We start from the raw sequence: 20276 nt of genomic DNA on the forward strand, positions 1-20276 counted from the left end.
GTCTGTCTTTCTTTTGTCTTTCTTTCTTTCTTTCTTTCTTTCTTTCTCTCTTTCCCTATTCCACCTTTAATTTTTAAGTTAGATTTTAAACAGTTAGGCAAGGAGCTTATTCTAGCAAGCTCCAGCAACATGAAGATAATTGTCATCAGGAGCAGGGTGGTCCCTCACTCCTCCAGCCTCACGCCCATCCCCGAGGCTGGGCTGGCAGGGAACAGCAGGGATAGTGGGCCCGGAGCTGGATGGGACAGCTGGGTGGGCTGCGGAAATCGTGTGCTTTGTGGCTCTGGTCTGTTGCTCTGGTCAGGTGGCTGCCTTTGCCAGAGGCCTGAGAATGTAAGGCTGCTGGTGGGGAGTGTTCCCCGGGGAGGGGCCTGCTGCATTCCTGGGATGTGACTCAGACTCTGAATCCAAGTCACCCCCGAGTCACTGTTTCCAGCAGTGTCCTCCCAATGAGCTAGCAGAGCCCCTTCTCTGCCTGGGGTCTGTGACTCACTGCCACTCTCACCAGTCTCCGCCTTCAGCTCTGGGATGGGGCCTTAGCGCCACCTGGTGGGTGTGAGCGGGTCTGGAGGGCGCTGGGCTGGCCCTGCCAGGATGAGGGCTTTGGGGGTGAGCCCTGGCACCCTGCCCGGCAAACTAGCTCCCTCCTCCCCTGGCCCTGCCCTCACCCCTATCTTTCCCCTGTCCTTCTTGGATGCCTGAGCAGCTGCCTCTGGACTCTGTGTGGTGGGGACAGGTCACAGAGGAAATGCTGCTGCCACCTCCTACAGGGAGGTGAAATGCAGGCTGGGGGCTGGGGCTGAGTAGGAGCCTACCCTGAGAAAGGGGTACTCAGGCAGGGACAGCAAGGACAAGGCCAAGGGAGCTGGGCAGCAGGCTGACACTTAGTCTGAGAAGGGTTCACGTGTAAGTGGTCAGGGTCCCTGCTGGGCTGGGTCTGTGACCTTCCTGTGCCCCAGCCTCTGGGCCCCTTGTCTGGAGCCTTCTTGTTGTGCCCTGCTCATTCCTCCTCTCCCTCCTGGCCTACCTTGGCCTGACGGGGGTGGGGGTGGGGGTGGGGGTGGGTGGGGCGGGGGTGTCCCTTTTACCATGGGGGTGGGAGGTTAGGGGGAGCAGATCTTGGGGCTGGGAGGTTAGGGGGAGCAGGTCTTGGGAGGTGGGAGGTTGGGGGAACAGATCTGAGCGAGTGGGTAGGAGGTTGGGGGAGCAGATCTCGGGGATGGGAGGTTGGGACAAGCAGGTCTTGGGGGCGGGTGGGCCTGGCCCGGTCCCAGCTGGCTGGGACAGAGGCCTGGCAGAGGGGCGGGGAGTGATGGGTCCTGCCCCTCAGGCAGAGGAGGAGCTCATCAAAGCCCAGAAGGTGTTTGAGGAGATGAATGTGGACCTACAGGAAGAGCTGCCGTCCCTGTGGAACAGGTGAGTCCCCAGGGGTGAGTCCCCAGAGGTGGTGGCACTGAGCCTTGGCCTCCCTCCTGAGGATGTCTGTCCTCTGTGCCCTGTGCGCTCCCACGGTTGGTGTCTCTGGTGAAGGTGGAGGTGTGTCGGTGTGTGTGTGTCTCCTGGGCCGCCCGCTGACCTGTGTGTTCTCTTTGCCCCTCCCTCCCTCTCTCCCGCAGCCGTGTAGGCTTCTATGTCAACACGTTCCAGAGCATTGCGGGCCTGGAGGAGAACTTCCACAAGGAGATGAGTAAGGTAGGTCCCGGTGACCCCTTTGGGCCACGCTCTGCTGCCAAGGGCCAGGGTCAGAGGCAAGGACGGGGCCGGCCAAGCTCCCTCTTTTCCTGTTGGGGCTTGGTGCACACTAGTAACCACAGTGCTGCCTCTGGGCCTTGGGGAGAGCCGCCTGGTCCTGGCCTCCAGGAGCTCGCTGCTCTAGAGCGTCCAGGCCCAGTGGGAGTGCTGGGGAGGCTGTGAGCAGGGCCCACATGCCTGGCCCTTGCCCCCTCCTCATCCCGTCCTATCCTCCCTGCCTGGATGGAACCAGCCCCTCCTGAGGTTTCAGTGTGTTCTCAGGCGACACTGGCTCAGGGAGCTCTGAGAATGCTGGCCCTTTCCCCGTTCGTAGGCAAATAGTCAATAAGTTCCTAGAATTCCTCAATTTTTTTCTCATGTTTCTTAAGACATTGAAACGCGTCTGTTTTATCTGCCAGAATCCGGGGTAAGAAGGGGTCTGATTAGCTTGAATTCCTATGTTGTATTATTTTCATTTTAACTGGCAGTTAAACTACAAAGCAGAGTTGGAGAGACCCAGTGTTGGCAGCCCCTCCCTCCGTGAACTCGAGGGGTCACTGACTCTGTCTCTTGGGCCCAAAGGAACCAAGTGATGGCGGTGGAGTCCAGGCCCAGGGCAGCAGGAGAAGCAGCAGCTTGGGGCCTCTTCCTGAGCCACCACCCTGACTATGATTTCTGCCTTTTAGGTCTTCCCATTCTTTTCCTTCCTGCCTTTAAACATCTGAGACAACTTATGAAAAGTTTAAAAAGGGAAGAGGTGTTTGGAGGAAGAAAACATTTATGTAAAGTAGGAGGAAAATTCAGTTCTGAGCTTCCTAGTGGTCAAAGCGAAAGAGGGAAATTTTTTTCAGGAGTGAGAATCACTGTGTACACAGGATAAACCTCTTCTATCCTGTCTGTGCTTTTAGTGAAATCTTTGGCAGTTGTAGGGTGGCCTGAAAACATCTTGGCACAATGGCCTTAACAATTAGAATCAACAGTTAGTTTGCAAAAACAATTTAAAAACATTTAAAAACCGTACAAGCTGCATGAGGCATTTTAGGAAATTTCTACAAGTAGAAAGAAGAGAGAGGATGGTCCTCAGAAGCAGTAACGATTAGTAATGTAGCCCACTCCCTCCGTTCTTCCCCTTCGTTTTTCTGGGTTTGGTGTGCAATTCCCAGCTCCCTACTCCTGGTAAGGGACGGGGTGCAAGAAGGGGTTAGGTATGGGGAGGAGCAGGGATGTTACTGGAGAGACAGAGGTGTTTGGTGGCCCCAGAGGCTCTCCCCACCTGCTTGCTGTCCCCCTGCAGCTCAACCAGAACCTCAACGATGTGCTGGTTAGCCTGGAGAAGCAGCACGGGAGCAACACGTTCACAGTCAAGGCCCAGCCCAGGTGCGTGTAGCCCAGCACTGTCTGGCCGTCTGGCTGAGGGTGGGGTGGAGGGAGGTGTGGTCTGGGGCAGGGTCCTGGGGCAGAGCTTGCTCATTCCTGGAAGACCAGGGCAGGGCTGTGTCTGCCCCGCCCTGGGGGTTTGGCCTCTCTGTGCTCAGGGGGACAGGTTAGGGCACCCCACATTCCTCTGGTGTGTGGCATCAGAGAAGGAGCACTCCTGGACAGTCTGAGCGTCACCTGACACCTGAGCCTGGGCCTGGGCCTGGGCCTGGCTTCCCTTCCTGTGGAGCCCAGCAGCCAGGGTGCCTACGAAGCCTTGGAGGTGGGGCCCTGGGACTCCAAGCTTCCGTGCTGGTGCGGAGCCACCTGGAAGGGGAGCCTTCCACCCCCAGCAGGGGCGTAGTGCCACCTTTTCCTTTCCTTGCTCCTGGGAAAGCCCAAGTCCCTGGATGGTGGCATCCTGGGCACACACAAAATCATCCTTGTTCCTGTCCTCGGCCTGGTCTGGCCTCTCAGGGTCCCCTCCAGCTGCGAGGAGATTCCTGCTTCCTGAGGGGAAACCGTGAGGGAGGAGGGAAGTGCCTTGCCCTCTGGCTGCGGGTCAAGGGAAATGATAGCCCATCTGGGATTTCCCTTCCATTTTGGCTTGCACCTGTGACAGCACAGCCCACAGGGTATGGATGGACCTCAGCTTCCTCTTTGTGAAACGGGGAACATTTATCTGCGTCTTGGGGCAACTGGGGGGCCATGGAGGACTAAGGAGTTATTCAGGGAATGTTGCTCTTCCTCTTCTCTCTGAAAATGAACCAGAATGTGTGTGACTGAGAGAAAGGAGCCCACAGGAGGCCCTGAGGCCAAGGGGTGAGCAGGGGGCAGGGTAGGGGTGGGGAATCAAGGCCAGGTCCCTGCAGGGAGGAAGGGTCTCTCCCTGTGCTGGGCCTACAGGTAAGATAGGAGGGTGGTGAATGGAGGCCACCTGGGCAGTGCAGCGGCTGGACCCAGTCTTCCTGTGGGAGAAGGCTGGTGTGAGCGGATGGGGAGGGGAATGGAGGGGATGGGGGGAGTGGAGCTCTGTGAACCTCCTTCACTGCAAGGTGGCCCATTTTGCAGCCTGGTTGCTTCCTCTCAGATGCCTCCCAGCGGCCAGCTGCACCCCCCTCCAGGCACTGTGGGCCCCCAGAGCCCCCGTGTGCTGAACCACAGGCAGGGTGGGTGGCCAGCAGTCTCCCTCAGCTGGTCAGCCCTGGTTCAGGGCTGCACCCTCTCACTTTGTCAGCTCTGTTCCAAGGCGCCTGGCCGCATGCCCAGGTCAGTGGGGTTCCTGGGACTGGGCGATGGGGGTTAGGGTTAGGGCAGGGTCAGGCCCTCTTCATGGCCTTTGAGCTTTAGGGGAGGCTTTGCCCCTTGGCACCCCTCTGAGCAGAGGGGTTGCTGATGAGGAAAGGGAGCAGGCCAGCCTCAAATTGGGCGTTTCCCCAAAATGAAGGCCTCTGCGTCCCGTCCGTTCCCACAGAAAGAAAACTAAACTGCTCTCCCGGCTGCTCAGAAAGAAGAACAGGTACCGGCACCGAGTGCTGCATTGTGGGGGTGTCTGGGGCCGGCACCTGGCCGGCTGACCCCTGTGCATGCGCCTAGCATCCTGCTCCGAGGGTGCCACTAACCCCTAACCTGTGTCCCCTGTTTGGTGCTGCGGGCAGGGCTGCTGTGGGAGGGAGCCGGCGGGGCAGCAGGGCTGTGCTGTGGCCTGTGTGTGTGTGTCGTGGGGTCGGAGGGCTCAGGGGCTATCCGGTGGGAATGAGGAGGGCAGACAGCCTGAACTCGGTTGAGTGGGTTCCTCTGTGTGCCACAGCACGTCCACCTGGCTGTGGCCCAGACCAGGAGGTTAACGGGAGGAATGTAGCCAGAAAGGAGCCTCGGCGAGAGGGGAAGGGGAAGGGGGTCTTGTAGCACAGTAGTGGGTTTTAAAATCTGTGTGTGTGTGTGTGTGTGTGTGTGTGTATGTGTGTGTGTGTGTGTATACTATGTTTATATGTATGCTTTAAGGAGGCAAATACATTCCCACGAAACACAAATTCAGTAGAGATGAGAAGGGACCACGATGTCTGTCCCATCATCTCAACACCATCCTCCAGCCCCACCCCACCCCCCAGGCGATGTGGTCAGTAGCTTCTTTGGATCCTTCTAGAACTGCCTTGTCCAACACTTGCCCTGGGAGGCTGGTGAGCACTTGAAATGTGGCCAGTGTGACTGAGCAGTTGAACTTTTAGTTTCACTTAATGTAAATATAACCTTCAACAGCCATCTGCGGCCGGTGGCTAGTCTTTATCGGTACCGTCCCATGGTTTCCTTATGCAAGAACAAACGTACATTTTCATTTTCTGCCCCCTTGCCCCCAAGTGGTGCTCATGTGAGAGACCGCAGCCTCTCACCCCCGGATGCCACTCTGTGGCCCTCTGCCCTAAAGGGCCTGTAGGCGCAAAGGTGTGGATGGTGACCGCGGTGTGGGTGGGAGCATGGGCCCTGTGAGTCGGGCAGTGGTCGGTGTCCTGGTGTGAGTGGGTGGACTGGCGGGGAGGCCGGCCGGGGCCTTTGGGGGCTGGCTGAGGAGGGGGGCCCAGCTGGGCACAGGGGCTGCTGCAGGACGTGTGGGATGAGACTCATTCGCCTCTAGGATGTTTGGCTTTCTCGTGCTGTGGAGCTCGGCTCCCTGGTGGAGCCCAGCGGTGGCCTGTGGGTGGCTTCCCTGAGGACTGAAGACCTCCAGCTTGGAGTTCCTCCCGGGCCGTCACTGTCTCCAAGGCAGGCCCTGTGCCCACACCCCTTCGTTTCCACCCATTCTGAATCACGCGTACATGAACTTCTCACCTGTAAGCACGGGGACACACACTCGTACACACGTGGACATCGCATTTTCATGGTGAATCTATGTGAACACATACACATACACGCTCTCCAATTCACATGTTAACAGACACATGCTCATACGCGCATGCACATGCATTTCCACACGGATCCGTGCACACATCCCATCACAGGCACACCTGTGCATTTGCACATTCCCCTTTGTACGCAGTGACTTCCCTCCATTGAGCTTTCTCCCCGTCTCGCCTCCACAGTGACAACGCCCCTGCAAAAGGGGACAAGAGCCCTTCGCCTCCTCCAGATGGCTCCCCGGCCGCCCCGGAGATCAGAGTCAACCATGAGCCTGAGCCGCCTAGCTCAGCAGCAGCAGGGGCCGCCCTCCCCAAGTCCCCGTCTCAGGTAGGCACCGTGCCCCCTCCCCTGCTCCCTCTTCTTCCTGCTTCTCTCTCCTTCCCAGTCCTCTCCCCGACACCGGCCTGGGCTCCCCTCAGCGGCCCTGCCTTCACCTGGGAATGCCTGTGACCGTGTGTCTCCCTCTGCTCCCCCACAGCACCCTCTTCTTCCCTCTTTCCCTGACCCTTGGGGCTGCTGACCTCCTCATCTTCCTTCCCCCCCTATAAGGGGCTTGGGGCCCTCAGCCCCAGGGCATCCAGATCTGCAGAGGCCATTGCTTTCTGTCCTCCTCACCTTCTCTCTTGGCATGAGGCCATGCAGGACCTTCACAGGGTCAGCGAGGGAAAGGGCTCGGGGAGGGGAGCATGAGGTAGCCAAGGGGCACAGGCCCTGGGCTTCCAGAAGCCTCCCCCAAGAAGCTTGGCCCCCACTCCTACCCTCACCAGGTTCCTCCAGCTTTCTGCCATGTCCCCAGGAGCTGGCCTGTGGCCCCGTCTGAACTGATAGGCTTTCCCAGCTGTCAGCTCCTGGCAGCAGCTTTCTTGGTGGTTGGCCATGACCTGCCCCACAGCTGATTAGACGTGAAGAGTGTGACAAGAGCCCACACTTGAATAGCACTTGCTCTGGGCCCAGCACTATGCCACCACTCCCCACATTTTCATTCATTAAACCGTCACAGCCACCCTGTGAGGCAGATGCCCACCCCACCTCAACAAGTGAGGAAACCAAGGCTGGGGGGCGGGGCATGGTTCCTGACTTGCTGGAGGCCCTCCATGGGCAGGTGTGTGGCCATCCTGCCTGGCCCTCTGCTGGGCCCTGGCTCCTGCTCCGTGCTGACCTCCACAGGTGACAGACAAGAGAGCATGGGCCCCTCCTGCAGGAGATGCAGAGAGGGTCCTGAAAGGACAGAGAGCCCAGGTCATAGCTATTTCTCAGCGACAGCTTCTCTCCTCAGTGTCTCACCCAGGTGGGTGACAGCCCAGACCTGCAGCCCCCTCCCCGCCCTGCCCCCGGGCTCTCCCTTCTTTCTCCTCTTCTTTTCTGTTCCCTCCCTGTCTCTCTCCTTTCACTTCTTCCCCCTCCTGTCCCCTTCTCTGTCATCCACTCTGTCTCTGCACAGCATTTCTGGACCTCCTGCCTCAGTCTCCCTCTAGGGGTGGCCCTGTGGTCCTGCGCCTCAGGCAGCTGTGACCCTTCTTGTCTTCCTCAGTTGCCTGGGTGGGGCCAGGGCCTGGGGTGTGACTAACCATGGCTTTGTCTCTGTCTGTCCCCCCTCCCCCACCCCCACGCTCTGCTGTGCCTCGCTGTGCGGCCCCTCACCTGCTGCCGACCCACAGCTCCGGAAAGGGCCACCAGTCCCTCCACCTCCCAAACATACCCCGTCCAAGGAGGTCAAGCAGGAGCAGATCCTCAGCCTGTTTGATGACACGTTTGTCCCTGAGATCAGCGTGACCACCCCCTCCCAGGTCAGCCGCGGCCACCGCGGCCCAGCTCTCTCTTACTCTCTCGGGACATGCATGGCCTTCTTCCTTCATCCCACGCCCTGCGCCTCTGCCTCAAGAGCCAGAATCTGGCCTGAGAGGTTGGCCCAGAGCCTCCCCCTTGCTCATTCATCCACCCCTCCGTTCATCCTCCCCCATCCATTTCTGAGCATGGACTGTGGCTAGATGCAGGGACACAGGCGGGTGGTCCTCGGGCAGCCGGTCAGCTTGGTAGTGGCCTCATGCTTCCACTGGTGCGATGGCTGAAGAGGCATCAGCAGGGAGGATCCCGGCCAGTCCAGGAAAGGCCTCCTGGAGCAGGTGACATTTGCCAGGTGGCTGCAAGTAGACACATTGCTTTAGCCAGAGTCAACAGTGTGTGTGTATGTCAGGAGGGGTAGGACATGGGCTCAGGAGATCAGAGTTCAGTGCGTGCAGAGTGCAGCAGTGGGGCAGTGAGAGGAAGCAGGGGGGAACACAGTTGGGAAGGCCCTGGAAAGTCTGGCCAAGGCACATAGACTGTAGCTCCCAGACATGCCGACTGGCCTTAGGAGTGGGACAGTGCTTGGGCCACGGAGCAGGGCTGCTGCTCGGAAGTGTCCTGAGAAGGCATGTAATGCTCATCCATAGGTGGACAGAAGGAGGGCTGAGCAGGAAGGTTACTGCGGGGGCACAGACGTGGGCTGTACAAGGTCAGATGGGCTCACAGAGGCCACCGTGTGCTCAGCCCTCCAAGCCTGCCCTCCAGGCCTCGAAGCCATGGCCCTTCCCACTACCTACGGCCTCGCCTGTGGTGCAGGCTTGCTGATCCCAGGCTGTGGCTGGCCCGTGCTGGAGGGCTGCCCTAGAACTACTCTGCCCAGGGCCTCTGGTTGCTGCCTCCTGCCCGCTCCTTTGCACAAGCTCAGAGGCCTGGGGTTGGGGGGCGGGGGAGGCGGTGCAGGGCAGAGGGTGAGTGTGGAAGGAGAGGCGGTTGGGAACCGAGGATGGTGATCTCTGCTAAGAGTGGCCTAAGGCTGAGTGGGCTTCAAGCTGGGACAGAGTTCTCTGAGTTAGAAATAGGAACTTCCGGTATGGGGTGGCTGGGTGGGCAGGTGGGTGATTTGCTGGCTTGGGCTCGGCAGGCCTGGGAGCCCCTGTCTAGAAGGTGACCAAGGCCGGTTCAGGGGCTCCTGAGAGGAGAGGACACCGGGTGGCATGACCTCTGGGACAGCTCGCTGCTGGAGCGCTCAGCAGCCTGAGTAGGCCTCCACCCTAGAGGTGCACATGAGGGACACGGGGTCACGCAGAGCGCTAGGAAACGCTCAGTAGGGGATGGTGCCAGCCCCTTATTGACACGACCTTGTTGGGTTTTCACCTGAGCTCTTAGGAGGGGGTTGTTGCCCCCATTCAGCAGGCGAGGACCCTGTAGGCCTGCCCGGCAGCCACACCGCCCTCACTGAGCATGTTGGCCTCTCTGTGCTCACCGCATGCCTCCTTGCTACCCCCTCTGCCCACTCCAGGGAGCCAGGTCTCTGCCTGGAGGTGGGAAGCCTACACCATGGGTGCTGTTGCTGGGGGCTGGGGCAGGCTGTCTGTGATGCTGTGCTCACAGGGCTGCTGGGCAGGGCTGAGGTGAATAGCCTGCATCCCTGCACTGGAGGACAGTTGTGGTCCTGCATGGTGGGTAGCTGGCTCGCTGGGAGGCAGGGAGGGAGGATGTGGTCTGCCCTTTGGTGCCCCTGTCCCCTTGGAGCACAAGAGGGCAGCTGTCTGGGCTTGAGTGACCTCTGAGAAGAAGCTGGTGGCAGGGCCACTTGGGGGAGAGAAACACTGCTACCAGCTGGCAGGGGTGGTGGGGCACCTACAGGCCTTGCACCCACGGTGTCTTGAGCACTCACTCACTTAGAGAGGGCAGGGTCATGGGGACAGAGCAGTGGCCCCAACCCCAGCCTCATTAGACAGGGATCAACCTAGGGAAAGTCACTAGCTGGGGGTGGGCTTGGGGCAGGGGCTTGGGACTTGGGGCCCCGTGTCCAGGAAGTGAGACCACTCAGCCCGGGCTCTCCGAGGTCTGTGCCTTGTCCCCTGAGCTGTGGGACAGCTGGCACCTAGTGTTCTCAGAACTGAGAGTCTCAGGTCTCTGCTGACAGGCCGCAGCTCCGCTGTGAAGTCCCGTCTGGGGAGCCCGTTCCCCCAGGACCCAGGTCTTGGGTCCTTCTAGACGCAAGGCTTTAGGTGGACGTGGGCAGTCTCCTGGGGCCATGCCTGTTACCAGCACATTCCTGGGCTGCACTCAGGCCTGCTGAATGGGAGTCTCTGGGGGTGGGACCTGCGGTTTGAGTACAGGTGCCCCCAGTGTCGGGGAACCCACACCTAAGATTTGGCTCCCAGGCGGTGTGTGTTGGCTCAGCCCTGTCCTCACTCTGTGGAGCTGGCGGGTGGGTGGGTGTCACCACAGGTGAGCTGTGTGGGGCAGCGAGGGGGGCCTGTCCTAGGGAGGGCGGTGGACTGTGCTGCTTCTGGGGGGGCAAGGGTGAGGCTGGGAGAGTCTGTGGGTGCGGGGAGCAGAGAGGAGCATGCACCGGGAGCCCACGCGGTCTGCAGGACAAGACAGACCTCTGGCTGGGCTGGGCTGTTGGGTGGCTACCCCAGTAGGCCTGCTGCTGATGTCTGAGGGGGGTGGCGGGTGCGGTCCTGTGTGCGTGGAGCTCGTGCCAGAGTCGTGGTGGGGGCAGTGCTCCCACGTGTGAGGCGGACGTGAGCGTGTGTGCCTGCCGTGAGCTCCCCGTGGAGTGCTCCCAGCCTGTCACTAACTGCCTTCCTCCTCTGCCACTGCTGCCAAGTTTGAGGCCCCGGGGCCTTTCTCGGAGCAGGCCAGTCTGCTGGACCTGGACTTTGACCCCCTCCCGCCTGTGGCGAGCCCCGTGAAGGCGCCCACACCCTCTGGTCAGGTTGGTCTGAGCCCGCCACCACCACCACCTGCGGACCTGCGGGTCTCTGGGGTGCCGGGCCGTGGGCTCATGTTTGGCCATGGGTGCCCATCTAAGACACCAGGCCTTTAGGGTCCTGGGGTCAACAGGCTTTCCTCCCACTCACTGCCCTTCCCCTGGTGCCCTGGCCCCCTATTGCCCCCTGGCCCTGCGCAAGAGGAGGGGAAGAGCAGACACGTGTCAGGGAGAGGGCCCTCGGGAGGAAGGTCAGCCAAACACTCACTTGGTAACTTGTGGCCTCGGTCAGCTTCCTGCCCCTCTCCTGGCAGCGGCTCTGTGTCTGGGCACTCCCTGGCAGGTGTCCAGGACTTGGCCTCCTGGAGACCCTGGAGCCTGGCTCCGTGCTGCCCTGAGCCCGTTGGGCTCCAGGGCCTTGGGGTGGGGGTCCCTGGGGACTGCTCGTCTGCCCCCTGTCACTAACCTTTGCACTAACTCTGTCCTTCTCCCCTTCTGCTGCGCCTAGTCAATTCCATGGGACCTCTGGGAGGTAAGCTGTGTTTGCTCTGTGCCCACCCCCAGGGGGAGCTGCTCCTCCCCGGCCCACCTTGCCTGGTCCTGCACCTGGCCTGCTCACAGGTGCACACACACGCACGCCCGGGCTGGTGCTCATGTGCGCAGGAGCTGGCCGTCACTGCCTGTCTCCAGGTGTCCCACTGCTTCCCCTCTGCCAGGCCCTGCGGGGAAGGGGCTCTTCGGTTTAGCCAGAGAAGGTCCTCTGTGGTTTGGCTCAGTCGTGGGGTCTGTGAGTGGCCCTGTAGGATGGATGTGGTGTCCTCCTGCTGGGCTGCGGCCTGCGAGGCAGGGCAGCCTTGGGGTGGAGGGTCTTTGTCCTTGAGAAGGTTTGTGTTTGTGGGGATCCTACAGGGCAGCGGCGTCGGGGAGACGTTGGGATAGAGGACAGGAGGAGGGTGGCTCGAGGGACAGGAGAAGCAGGGTGAGGCCAGGTGCCCTTATGCGAGCAGGCCTGCTGGGCAGGTGTCCTCATCACCTGGGGGCTCGGGCACGAGGCTCAGGGAGGGCGTGGGGCTGCACTACCACTATGCAGCTTCTGAAGGAGCAGGAGCCGCTGTGTGCGAGTGCTGGGAGCACTTCTCCCAGGAGCTTGAAGGCTCTGAATAGCCTTGCTGTGGAGGAGGCCAGAGGAAAGCCTGGCACGGGCAGCCGTTTTAGCGAGGGGTCTTTGGTGGGTGCTGAGCTGCGTGTGGCTCGTTTGCGCCTGCTCATCCCTTTGTCAGGAGTAGGAGCAAGGAGGTGGGAGTGGTTTTCCCTTCAGAGGGTCCACGTGTGTCCCTTGATGGGCCAGGCTGCCCGCCACAGGCACCCAGTCTCCCCTCTGCCAACGCTGGGCCGCTCATGACTCTCTTTTCTTGTCTTGTGCCCTTGCCCAACACCCCCTCCTCCCTGGTCTTCCACCCCTCCCGCCCTGCTCTCCCTGGTGGCCCATCACTAGCCCACAGAGAGTCCAGCTGGCAGCCTGCCTTCCGGGGAGCCCAGTGCTGCCGAGGGCACCTTTGCTGTGGCCTGGCCCAGCCACACGGCCGAGCCGGGGCCTGCCCAAGTAAGTGCCCATCTGCCAGCTCCCAGTTGTCCCCAGTCCCTGGGGGTGTAGCAGTGAGGAAGAGCCTGGAGGAGGAGGCACAGGATGGACAAGGCCACTGTGGGCCTGAGGGTGAGGTCAGGGCGGTGAACCAGGAGGCCCCTAGGATGGGGCTTACCACTCCTGTTCGCTGTGATTTAGGCCAGATTGGCCCCTCTCCCCCTTGCCAGCCCCACCCCAACGTCCCAGCTTAGGCCTCCTGCAGTGGGAGGGAGGAGCGTTCAGAGCATCTCTCTGTTTGTGGCAGGTACTTTCCAGAATTTTCTCATTTAACTTTCACCCTAACCTAGACATTTCCTCCTTTTACAGATGAGGAAGTGGGGGCTAGAAAGCTTGAGTGATTGATTGTGCCCAGAGCTCGGAAGTGGCCGAGTGTGAGTGTTGGCCCAGGTCAGCCTGACTGAGGCTGGACAGTGTCCACTCTGCCTTGGCCAGGCCCCTCCCCCCATGGTGCCCAACACTGTGCTGCCCCCTCCTTGGGGAGCAGGTGTCCAGGGCTGGGCAAAGGCTGCTCCAGCCTGCCCTGAGTTGTTTGGCCAGGGACAGGCACTTGTTGCTGTCCCCAATCGTGGGGGTCTCATGGCTCAGCCAGCAGGCCAGGCAGGTGGGAAGAAGCTGAGGCCTGGCCAGGCCTTGGCCTTAGAGGACAGGGCCTGTGAGGGAAGGTCGGGGCGGCATCCAGGGGCCCGTGTGGCACGTCACTTGGCATCTCTGTGCTGCCAGCACCTTCTCCAGCAGCTTCCCGTGACAGGCACCCAGCCTCTCCTCCAGGAGCTCCCTGTACTGCCCAGCTCTAGACACTGCTGCTGTCCATGGCCCTTTCCTTGTCCTGGTCACAGCATCCGTCCCGTGTCTGACCCCATGCCGGCATTTGTGTTGCAGCCAGCAGAGGCCTCCGAGGTGGCGGGTGGGACCCGACCTGCGGCTGGAGCCCAGGAGCCCGGGGAGACAGCAGCAAGTGAAGCAGCCTCCGTAAGACGACAGGGACCAAGACCCTGTCTTTTCTTTCCTGCTGTCTGCCCGCCCTCCCGCTTGTGGCTCCCTAGCCCTGTGTGTTCCCTGTGCTCCTTGCTCTGTGCTGGTCCAGGTCATAGTTCCCGTCGAGGAACCCGGAGGCAGACCAATCTGGCATCAGTCACAGAGACCCTCCCCTTCCCTTGCCCCTGTGGCCCCTGCCCTCTGGGACCCACTCCCCTACCACACTGACTGTGCTTCCTCCCCTCAGAGCTCTCTCCCTGCCGTGGTGGTAGAGACCTTTTCAGCGACAGTGAATGGCACCGTGGAGGGCAGCGGTGGGGCAGGACGCTTGGATCTGCCCCCGGGGTTCATGTTCAAGGTACGCCCGGGCCAGTTTGACCCCACAGCCTCTGCTGCCATCTGAGCCGACGGTGCCCTGGCAGTGTGGTCACCCCCTTTTACAGATGAAGACCCTGAGCTGGGAGGCTATGTGGGTTTGCCCAGAGTTCCCCTGCCCCCACTCCCCCTGCTACCCAGTGGGCGGGGTGGCGTCTTGAGCTTTCAGGGTCTCCTGTCAGCACGCTGAAGCCCCCACAAGGCCTGGTGCACTGTGCTAGGTTGCAGGGGGGGACCAAAGGCTTCTGCGGGAAGGGGTGTTGAGCTGTTCCCCAACCTCTGCAGGTACAGGCCCAGCACGACTACGTGGCCACCGACACGGATGAGCTGCAGCTCAAGGCTGGTGATGTGGTACTGGTGATCCCCTTCCAGAACCCTGAGGAGCAGGTGAGGGCCCTGGCTGGCTGAGGCGGGAGTGGCCAGCAGGGGGCAGCAGAGACATGCCAGCTACAGACCTGCAGGCACAGCGCCGGCTGCTCTTCCCTCCTCCTGCTAGCTCCTTCTCTCTGTCTCTGTGCCCTTCTCCCCTGACTCGTTTTCCCCTCCCTTCACCTCCCCCACTCTCTCTCCCTTCCCTTTGGCCCCTTTCCTGGGCCATCACATCCCCTACCCCGGTCTTCTCTCTCTCTTTCCTCGGTCAGCTCTCCTTCTTCCTGGGCTCTTCCTTTCTCTCAGTTTTTTGCATCCAAGTGGCTTTCTTTCTCCCCTCCTCCCTCCCCTGCCCCTGTCCTCCACGGCCTCCTCTCTCCTGGGACAGGATCCCTGGCCACCCCTCTGTGAGCCCTCCTGCCCGGCAGTGAGCTGGCGAGGTGCCCACTCTGCAGCGTCACATTGGGCCGCCTCCTCCAGGCTGGCCTTGCCCTCTGCCCACAGGCACAGTGTGTGGGTTCCAGCAGGCCCCCCTGAACACCCTCAACTGTGTCCCCAGCTGTTTCCCAGGCCAGATACCTCCCAGACCCTCCCTTTGCTGTGGCTTCTCCTGGTTAGTTAATGTCACAGTGAGCTCCAGCCGAGACTGGGGCTGGCACAGAGCGGGGACTGCCCTCTACATTCTGACAGACTGCTCGGGTTCGGGCCAGGAGGTTTGAGTGCCGAGGGTTTCCTGGGCCCAGTGCTAAATCTAACAGCTTCCTTCAACCCTTGGGTCTCCACTGGTCTTCTGGGGGCCAGCCCTGGGCTAGGCGGGATTTTAAGTGGAGTCCTGGCCCCCAGCCCACAGTGGGGGTCATGTGGGTGGGTGGATGAGGCTCAAAAAGGGCATACATAGGCTCTGTGACAGGCAGGTAATGACGTTACAAAGGCCTAGGGAGGTCCCAGGCAGAGCAAGGTCAGTGATGGCATCTGCCATGGCCAGAGGTGTATGGCCCCTGTGGACCTAGGGATCGGGGTCTGGGGCTGGGAACACTGCCAGGACTTGGGTAGATGGTCCCTGTGAGGGGTCAGTATGAAAGCAAAGGCCAGGTTTGAGTCTGAGGACTTGATGGGGTGGCCTTGGGTCACTTGAGGTGCGTTTAACTGGTCAGTGCTCACCAGAAACTTCTGGTATTGTTTGTAGAAGTCTGGAAGGACAGCCAATGTGCTCTGTGAGCACCAGACAGTGAGAAACTCCTTGGCCTGGGATTGAGGGATTTTAGACACATTCAGACCAGCACAGCAGTTAGGTTGCCTTTGTAGAGAGAGGAGAACTCACCCCAATGACAGTTAAATCCACATGCTGAAGGGCGGATGTCTCCTGGCTTGGGCAGGTTTGGGTCTGGGATGGCAAGGAATGCTGCCTGGAGGAGGCATTCTTTCAGGTTGGGTGTGACAGGCTAGAGGAAATGATCAGGCAGAGGAGGGGACATCCTCCCAGCAGATCCTAAGTGAGCCCCATGGCCTGTAGGGTTTGAGTGCCCTCCGTCCCCATCCCTGCGTGACCTGGGTGCCCTGTTTTGCTCTCAGGATGAAGGCTGGCTCATGGGCGTGAAGGAGAGTGACTGGAACCAGCACCTAGAGCTGGAGAAATGTCGGGGCGTCTTCCCCGAGAACTTCACCGAGCGGGTTCAGTGAGGGCAGCAGCTGCTGCAGCCGTCTGGGCGTGTGGAGAACACCTTTTCCCAAAAAATGTGTGTGTCTGTCTTTCTTTCTTTCTTTCTTTCTTTCTTTCTTCTCTCTCTCTCTTTTTTTTCCTGATTTTGTTTTTGAACTTTTGAAAAGCGAAGGGAAATCGAGAGAGAGACCTAAGCCAAGAGGTGTTCTCCCAGGGATTAGGTTGTGTTCCAAAGAGTCTGGTGTCGGCGAGCCCAGTGGCATCACCAGTGTTCTTGAAGCTGCCGTGTCCCCTAGTTGAGTTCCTGGCCGCCCCCATCTCCCACCGCGCCCGCATGTGTGCCTGGCCGTAGGGCCGGGGCCTGGGGGCCGCTGAGCCGCCTCGCTTGCCTGAAGCTTCGGGCCAAGCAGTCTGGGCAAGTGTCCTCTTTCTCCTGGCAGCTGCTGTGGGTGGGGTCGGGTCTCTCCAGAGACCTGGGGGCCCAGACATCAGGCTGGCCTGGCCCTGCCCCGCAGACCGTCTGTGTGCTGTTTGAAAATAAACCTTAGTGTTCAAAACGAAATGAAACAAACTGAACAAAAACCCTCAGAAAATGTGTGTTCGTTGTATTTGTTCTCCCTCTGTTTCTGTCTGCAGTGCAATGGAACCGTGATTATCGGTGGCTTTTTCTACTGGGACAGTCCACCCCCCTTAACCTGCTGCCAGGGCAGGTGCTGCTGGGCCGGAGGCTGCATTCTGGCTGTGGCCCCAGCAGCTACGGTGTGCCTGACAACACTTCCTTTAGAGCTCTTCTGGGTCTGGACCCTGCAGAGTGCTTCAGCCCCTGCCCCCTAGCGTTTTTAGTGGTGGTTGGTTGGGATATAGGAGATCGGGGGCTTGAAGACTCAGTTGCCTGCCGCCTTATTTATTAATTTAATACATGTGAGAACTCGGAGGTCAGGTGCCAGAGACTCCATTTCCCAGATGAGGAAACTGAGGCCCAGGGAGGTTCAGTTGCTTGCTGATCAGCAGTGGGACTAGGTTCTGAACCCGAACATTTGGCCCCGGGTGCGTGGGAAGGTCTGAGCCTGGTGGCGGTAAAGACAAGTCAGCCCACCCAACTGCTCCTTTGTGCCACCTGCCTCCCTTTCCAATAGGAAGGTCCCCATTGCATGCAGCCCTGTTCTTCAGCTCCTCGGTAGACTTGGGCTGCCCTGAGAAGCCTGTGACACATGCCTGTGGTGGCCTGGGTCCCTCCCAGCAGCCACCGGAGCTGTGCTCATGGGCCTAGGGACCAGCTGGACCTCCAGGTGCAAGGGACTTGTCTCTGCAGAAATCTGTATGGTGGTAAAAAGCCAGGGAAGGAGACGAACGTCAGAGTCTTAGATTTATTTTTGGGTAACACCCTTGAGCTGTGCTTCAGGTGGTGGCATCGTCGCTGCTGTGGCCCTGCCCCGTCTGTGGTTCACAGTGTGGGCCCTGCCAACCATAGTTTCTATGAGCACAGGGAGGCTCATTTCCTGTCAGTTACCCCCGCTTCAAAAGCTTTAGCTTTTCATTTGTTCGTCCCTTCCACATTGACAGCAATTGCTGGTGGAGCCAGGCCTGAAGCCCAGACTTGGTCAGCTGCACTGTGCTTGAGAACCTGGGGTGTGCGCCCTGGGGCCTGGGGGTGTGCCACGAGAGTCTTCATTTTTATTTCATGATGAAACACTGAAACATTATGCAGGAGAAAGCGTTTGTCTTAGGTTTATCACAACATGAGATTCATGGATGTCTCAAATGGTGGCTTTAAGCAACACCCCCTGACCCTCAAGGGGGTCCTGCCCCCTGCACCTGGGCTAAATTTGTCAGGAAAAGCCCTCCTCTGTATCACAGGGGTGGGGTCTGCAGGGAGCTCCCTGCGGGCAGTGGGAGGAAGCTGAACCTGCAGAGAGAGCTCCCAGAGGCCGGGAGCCTGGGTGCAGTGCCCCTGTCCAAGTGGGTGGGCAGTTGGCCTGAAGACTGAGCGGGGCTAAGTGGGAGCTGGGACGCTACCAGGTTTATGTCCACCTGAGAGAAATTGGAAATTCAGAGCCGAGCAGCGCACACCTTGTCGATGCTAATGGTCCCTCCCTTTCTATGCCCAAGGCCACAGACTGTGCGCACACAGTCACCAGGCTGTCCCGGAAGGCCCTGGCCCATCTCAGGGAAACCCTCCTGGATTCCTCTCCCTTCTGCCAGCTCCCAACCCCTTCCCAGTGACTCAGACACTGGCCAGCTCTGGCTGGTCTCTTGCTTCTCATTCTTGGTTGGGTTTGGTAACCACACTGGCATTGCTTTTCTTGGTCCACTCGCCCTGACACCCTTGGTTCTGCCTCTGGGAATTTAAGTATTCGCTCCCTTAGTGTCACTCAGTCCCAAACACCAGGTCTGAACTGGGACACTGTGACAGAACATTGGGTTCATTTGCTCAGAAAGCCTCGGCCGGGTGTTCTTAGCATCCAAAGTAGGTGGGTGCCCAGGCTACAGCTCAGCCCTCCACGAAGCTTTGGGGTCCCCTGTTCCCTGGGCGCTGGCTTATCTTTGGACAGGTTCCCCAACAGTTCCAGGTGTGATGTCTGTGCACTGCAGTGTGCAGAAGAGACTTCTATAGAGAGGCACGAGTCTTCCTTCCCGGGAGCCCCTCAGCAAATCTCCTTTTGTCTCATTGGCCTGGGTCCCCAGTGTTGAGCCAGTTTCTGTGGCTGGGGACAGGCCTCTAATTGGCCTCAAAATTACAGGTGGGAGGTGGGACTGGGCTGAGTGGAGGAGGGTGGACACCTGAACGCAAATTTGGGGCGTGGCTTCCAAGGAGAAGGGGGATGAGTTGTAAGAGCCCAAACCAGTGAATGTGCACTGCATGGTGTCTTCCAGAAAAGGCCACGAGATCAGGGAATGTGACTGGATAGAGGCTACATGTGTGTGTTTGTGAGTGTGAGTGTGTGTGTGTGTGTGTGTGTGTGTGAGACTTGGGAGACCCTTACTTTACTCACTCCATGCAGCCTAACTAAGGCTGACCTCAAAAGGGTCAGGTGTGACCAGGGAACATAACCCATGTGGGGATGTTCTTCCATGTTCCAGGAGGAAGTCATCTCACCCCCAGCCCAGAACTTGTCCTGCCATGGGAGATGGTGTAGACAGTGTGCAACATTCTTCAGCATATGTGGTTGTATCTATACGGGAGAGAGGTGTACAGATCCAGTCTCCTGAACATTCATTCACTTGCTCATTCATTCATTCATTCATTCATTCACTCAGCCAGTTCCCACACAGTCACTGAGATTACAGAGAAGATTCAGGTGTTATTCCCACCCTGATGCCCTCACAGTTCGCAGCAGTTGGGGAGTGGGGGCGGGGTGGGGGGGGGAAGCAGGCAAGAACAGGTAGGACCACAGCAGGGGCTGTCATGGTTGTGAGTTCAAGGCTCTGGAGACAAAAAGGAGCTAGCGCCTGGAGGCACATGGGAGGAGGAGTCTCCCCTGAGCCTGTCAAGGTGATGGGTGTCCCCAGGAGCTGATGCGAGGGAGGCTCTTCTCAGGCAGGGAGAAGCAAGTAGAAGAGGAGGCAAGTCTGGGCAAGAGGAGGGGGGTGGTTGCAGAGGCGTGTGGGGGTTCAGGCTCTCACTGGAGGGCCCGGAGCTCAGGAGAGAGGTCAAGACTGAGGGGCACTGAGGTGGAGACTGGGGCCAGGGAAGAGATGAGAGCACTAGGGTGTAGGCGGGGGGGGGGGGGGACGTGCGTAGAGGAGGCAGGTCGCGGGCCCCGGCCGGGGCGGGGCTGGGGTGGGGGGCTGATCACCAATGTCAGGAGGGAGGAAGAGGTTTCCAGGCGGGACTGCTGAGGAGCTGAGAAATGCTCTCCTGTAAGAAAAGCTCCTGGGGTGCCTGGGTGACTCAGTCGGTTGGGCTTCTGACTTCAGCTCAGGTCATGATCTCACAGTTTGTGGGTTTGAGCCCCTCTTTGGGCTCTGTGCTGACAGCTCAGAGCCTGGAGGCTGCTTCGGATTCTGTGTCTACCTCTCTCTCTCTGCCCCTCCCTTGCTTGCGCTCTGTCTCTCTCTGTCTCAAAAATAAATAAAAACATTTAAAAAATTTTAAAGAGAAGCTCCTTTTTCAGCAGCCACTAATGGTCTGTGAGGCTGGGCAGGGGAAGGCAGTCAAGACAACCTGCCGGGCCGGGGCTCCCAGGAGGGGCTGCTGTGGGCCTGGTGGACACGGCAAACTACCACCAGTGGCATCCCAGGCCCCGCTCTGGCTGCGGAAGAGCAAATCGCTGAGGAAAGGTGTTTCTCAGCGTAATTAAAAAGGATAATTAACAAGCAAGGAATGCCTTCCTGACAGCCCCTGATTACAGATGAGGACCCCGGCTGAGGCGGGAGATGGGGAGACTATGCTTTCTCCCAGTCAGCCAAGGTCAATGCACAGTGGCAAAGAGGGACATCGAGTCTTGCTAAAGGAAAGGCTTTGTTGGAGTCCCAGGGCA

General features: G+C 59.4%; 1 protein-coding gene across 19 annotated transcripts in view; it reads left to right on the forward strand.

Moving 5' to 3' along the window:
- Positions 1–16388, forward strand: part of BIN1 (bridging integrator 1) — a 55560-nt gene extending 39172 nt beyond the window's left edge. For 3 of the 19 annotated variants that reach the window (XM_040474766.1, XM_040474764.1, XM_040474768.1), the window contains 13 exons: positions 1331–1416; positions 1617–1692; positions 3026–3108; positions 4622–4666; positions 6225–6369; positions 7701–7829; positions 10670–10777; positions 11280–11303; positions 12267–12374; positions 13296–13385; positions 13639–13749; positions 14052–14153; positions 15708–16388. In XM_040474766.1, the coding sequence (XP_040330700.1) occupies positions 1331–1416; positions 1617–1692; positions 3026–3108; positions 4622–4666; positions 6225–6369; positions 7701–7829; positions 10670–10777; positions 11280–11303; positions 12267–12374; positions 13296–13385; positions 13639–13749; positions 14052–14153; positions 15708–15815 (1215 nt within the window). In that variant the 3' untranslated portion in view covers positions 15816–16388. The remainder of the gene's footprint in view (positions 1–1330; positions 1417–1616; positions 1693–3025; positions 3109–4621; positions 4667–6224; positions 6370–7700; positions 7830–10669; positions 10778–11279; positions 11304–12266; positions 12375–13295; positions 13386–13638; positions 13750–14051; positions 14154–15707) is intronic. The other 16 variants (XM_040474767.1, XM_040474769.1, XM_040474765.1 and 13 more) reach the window with 10 other exon arrangements.
- Positions 16389–20276: the final 3888 nt, after the last annotated feature.

This window comes from Herpailurus yagouaroundi, unplaced genomic scaffold (assembly GCF_014898765.1).
Source record: "Herpailurus yagouaroundi ecotype Mexico unplaced genomic scaffold, PumYag 140, whole genome shotgun sequence".
Taxonomy (NCBI): Eukaryota; Metazoa; Chordata; class Mammalia; order Carnivora; family Felidae; genus Herpailurus; species Herpailurus yagouaroundi.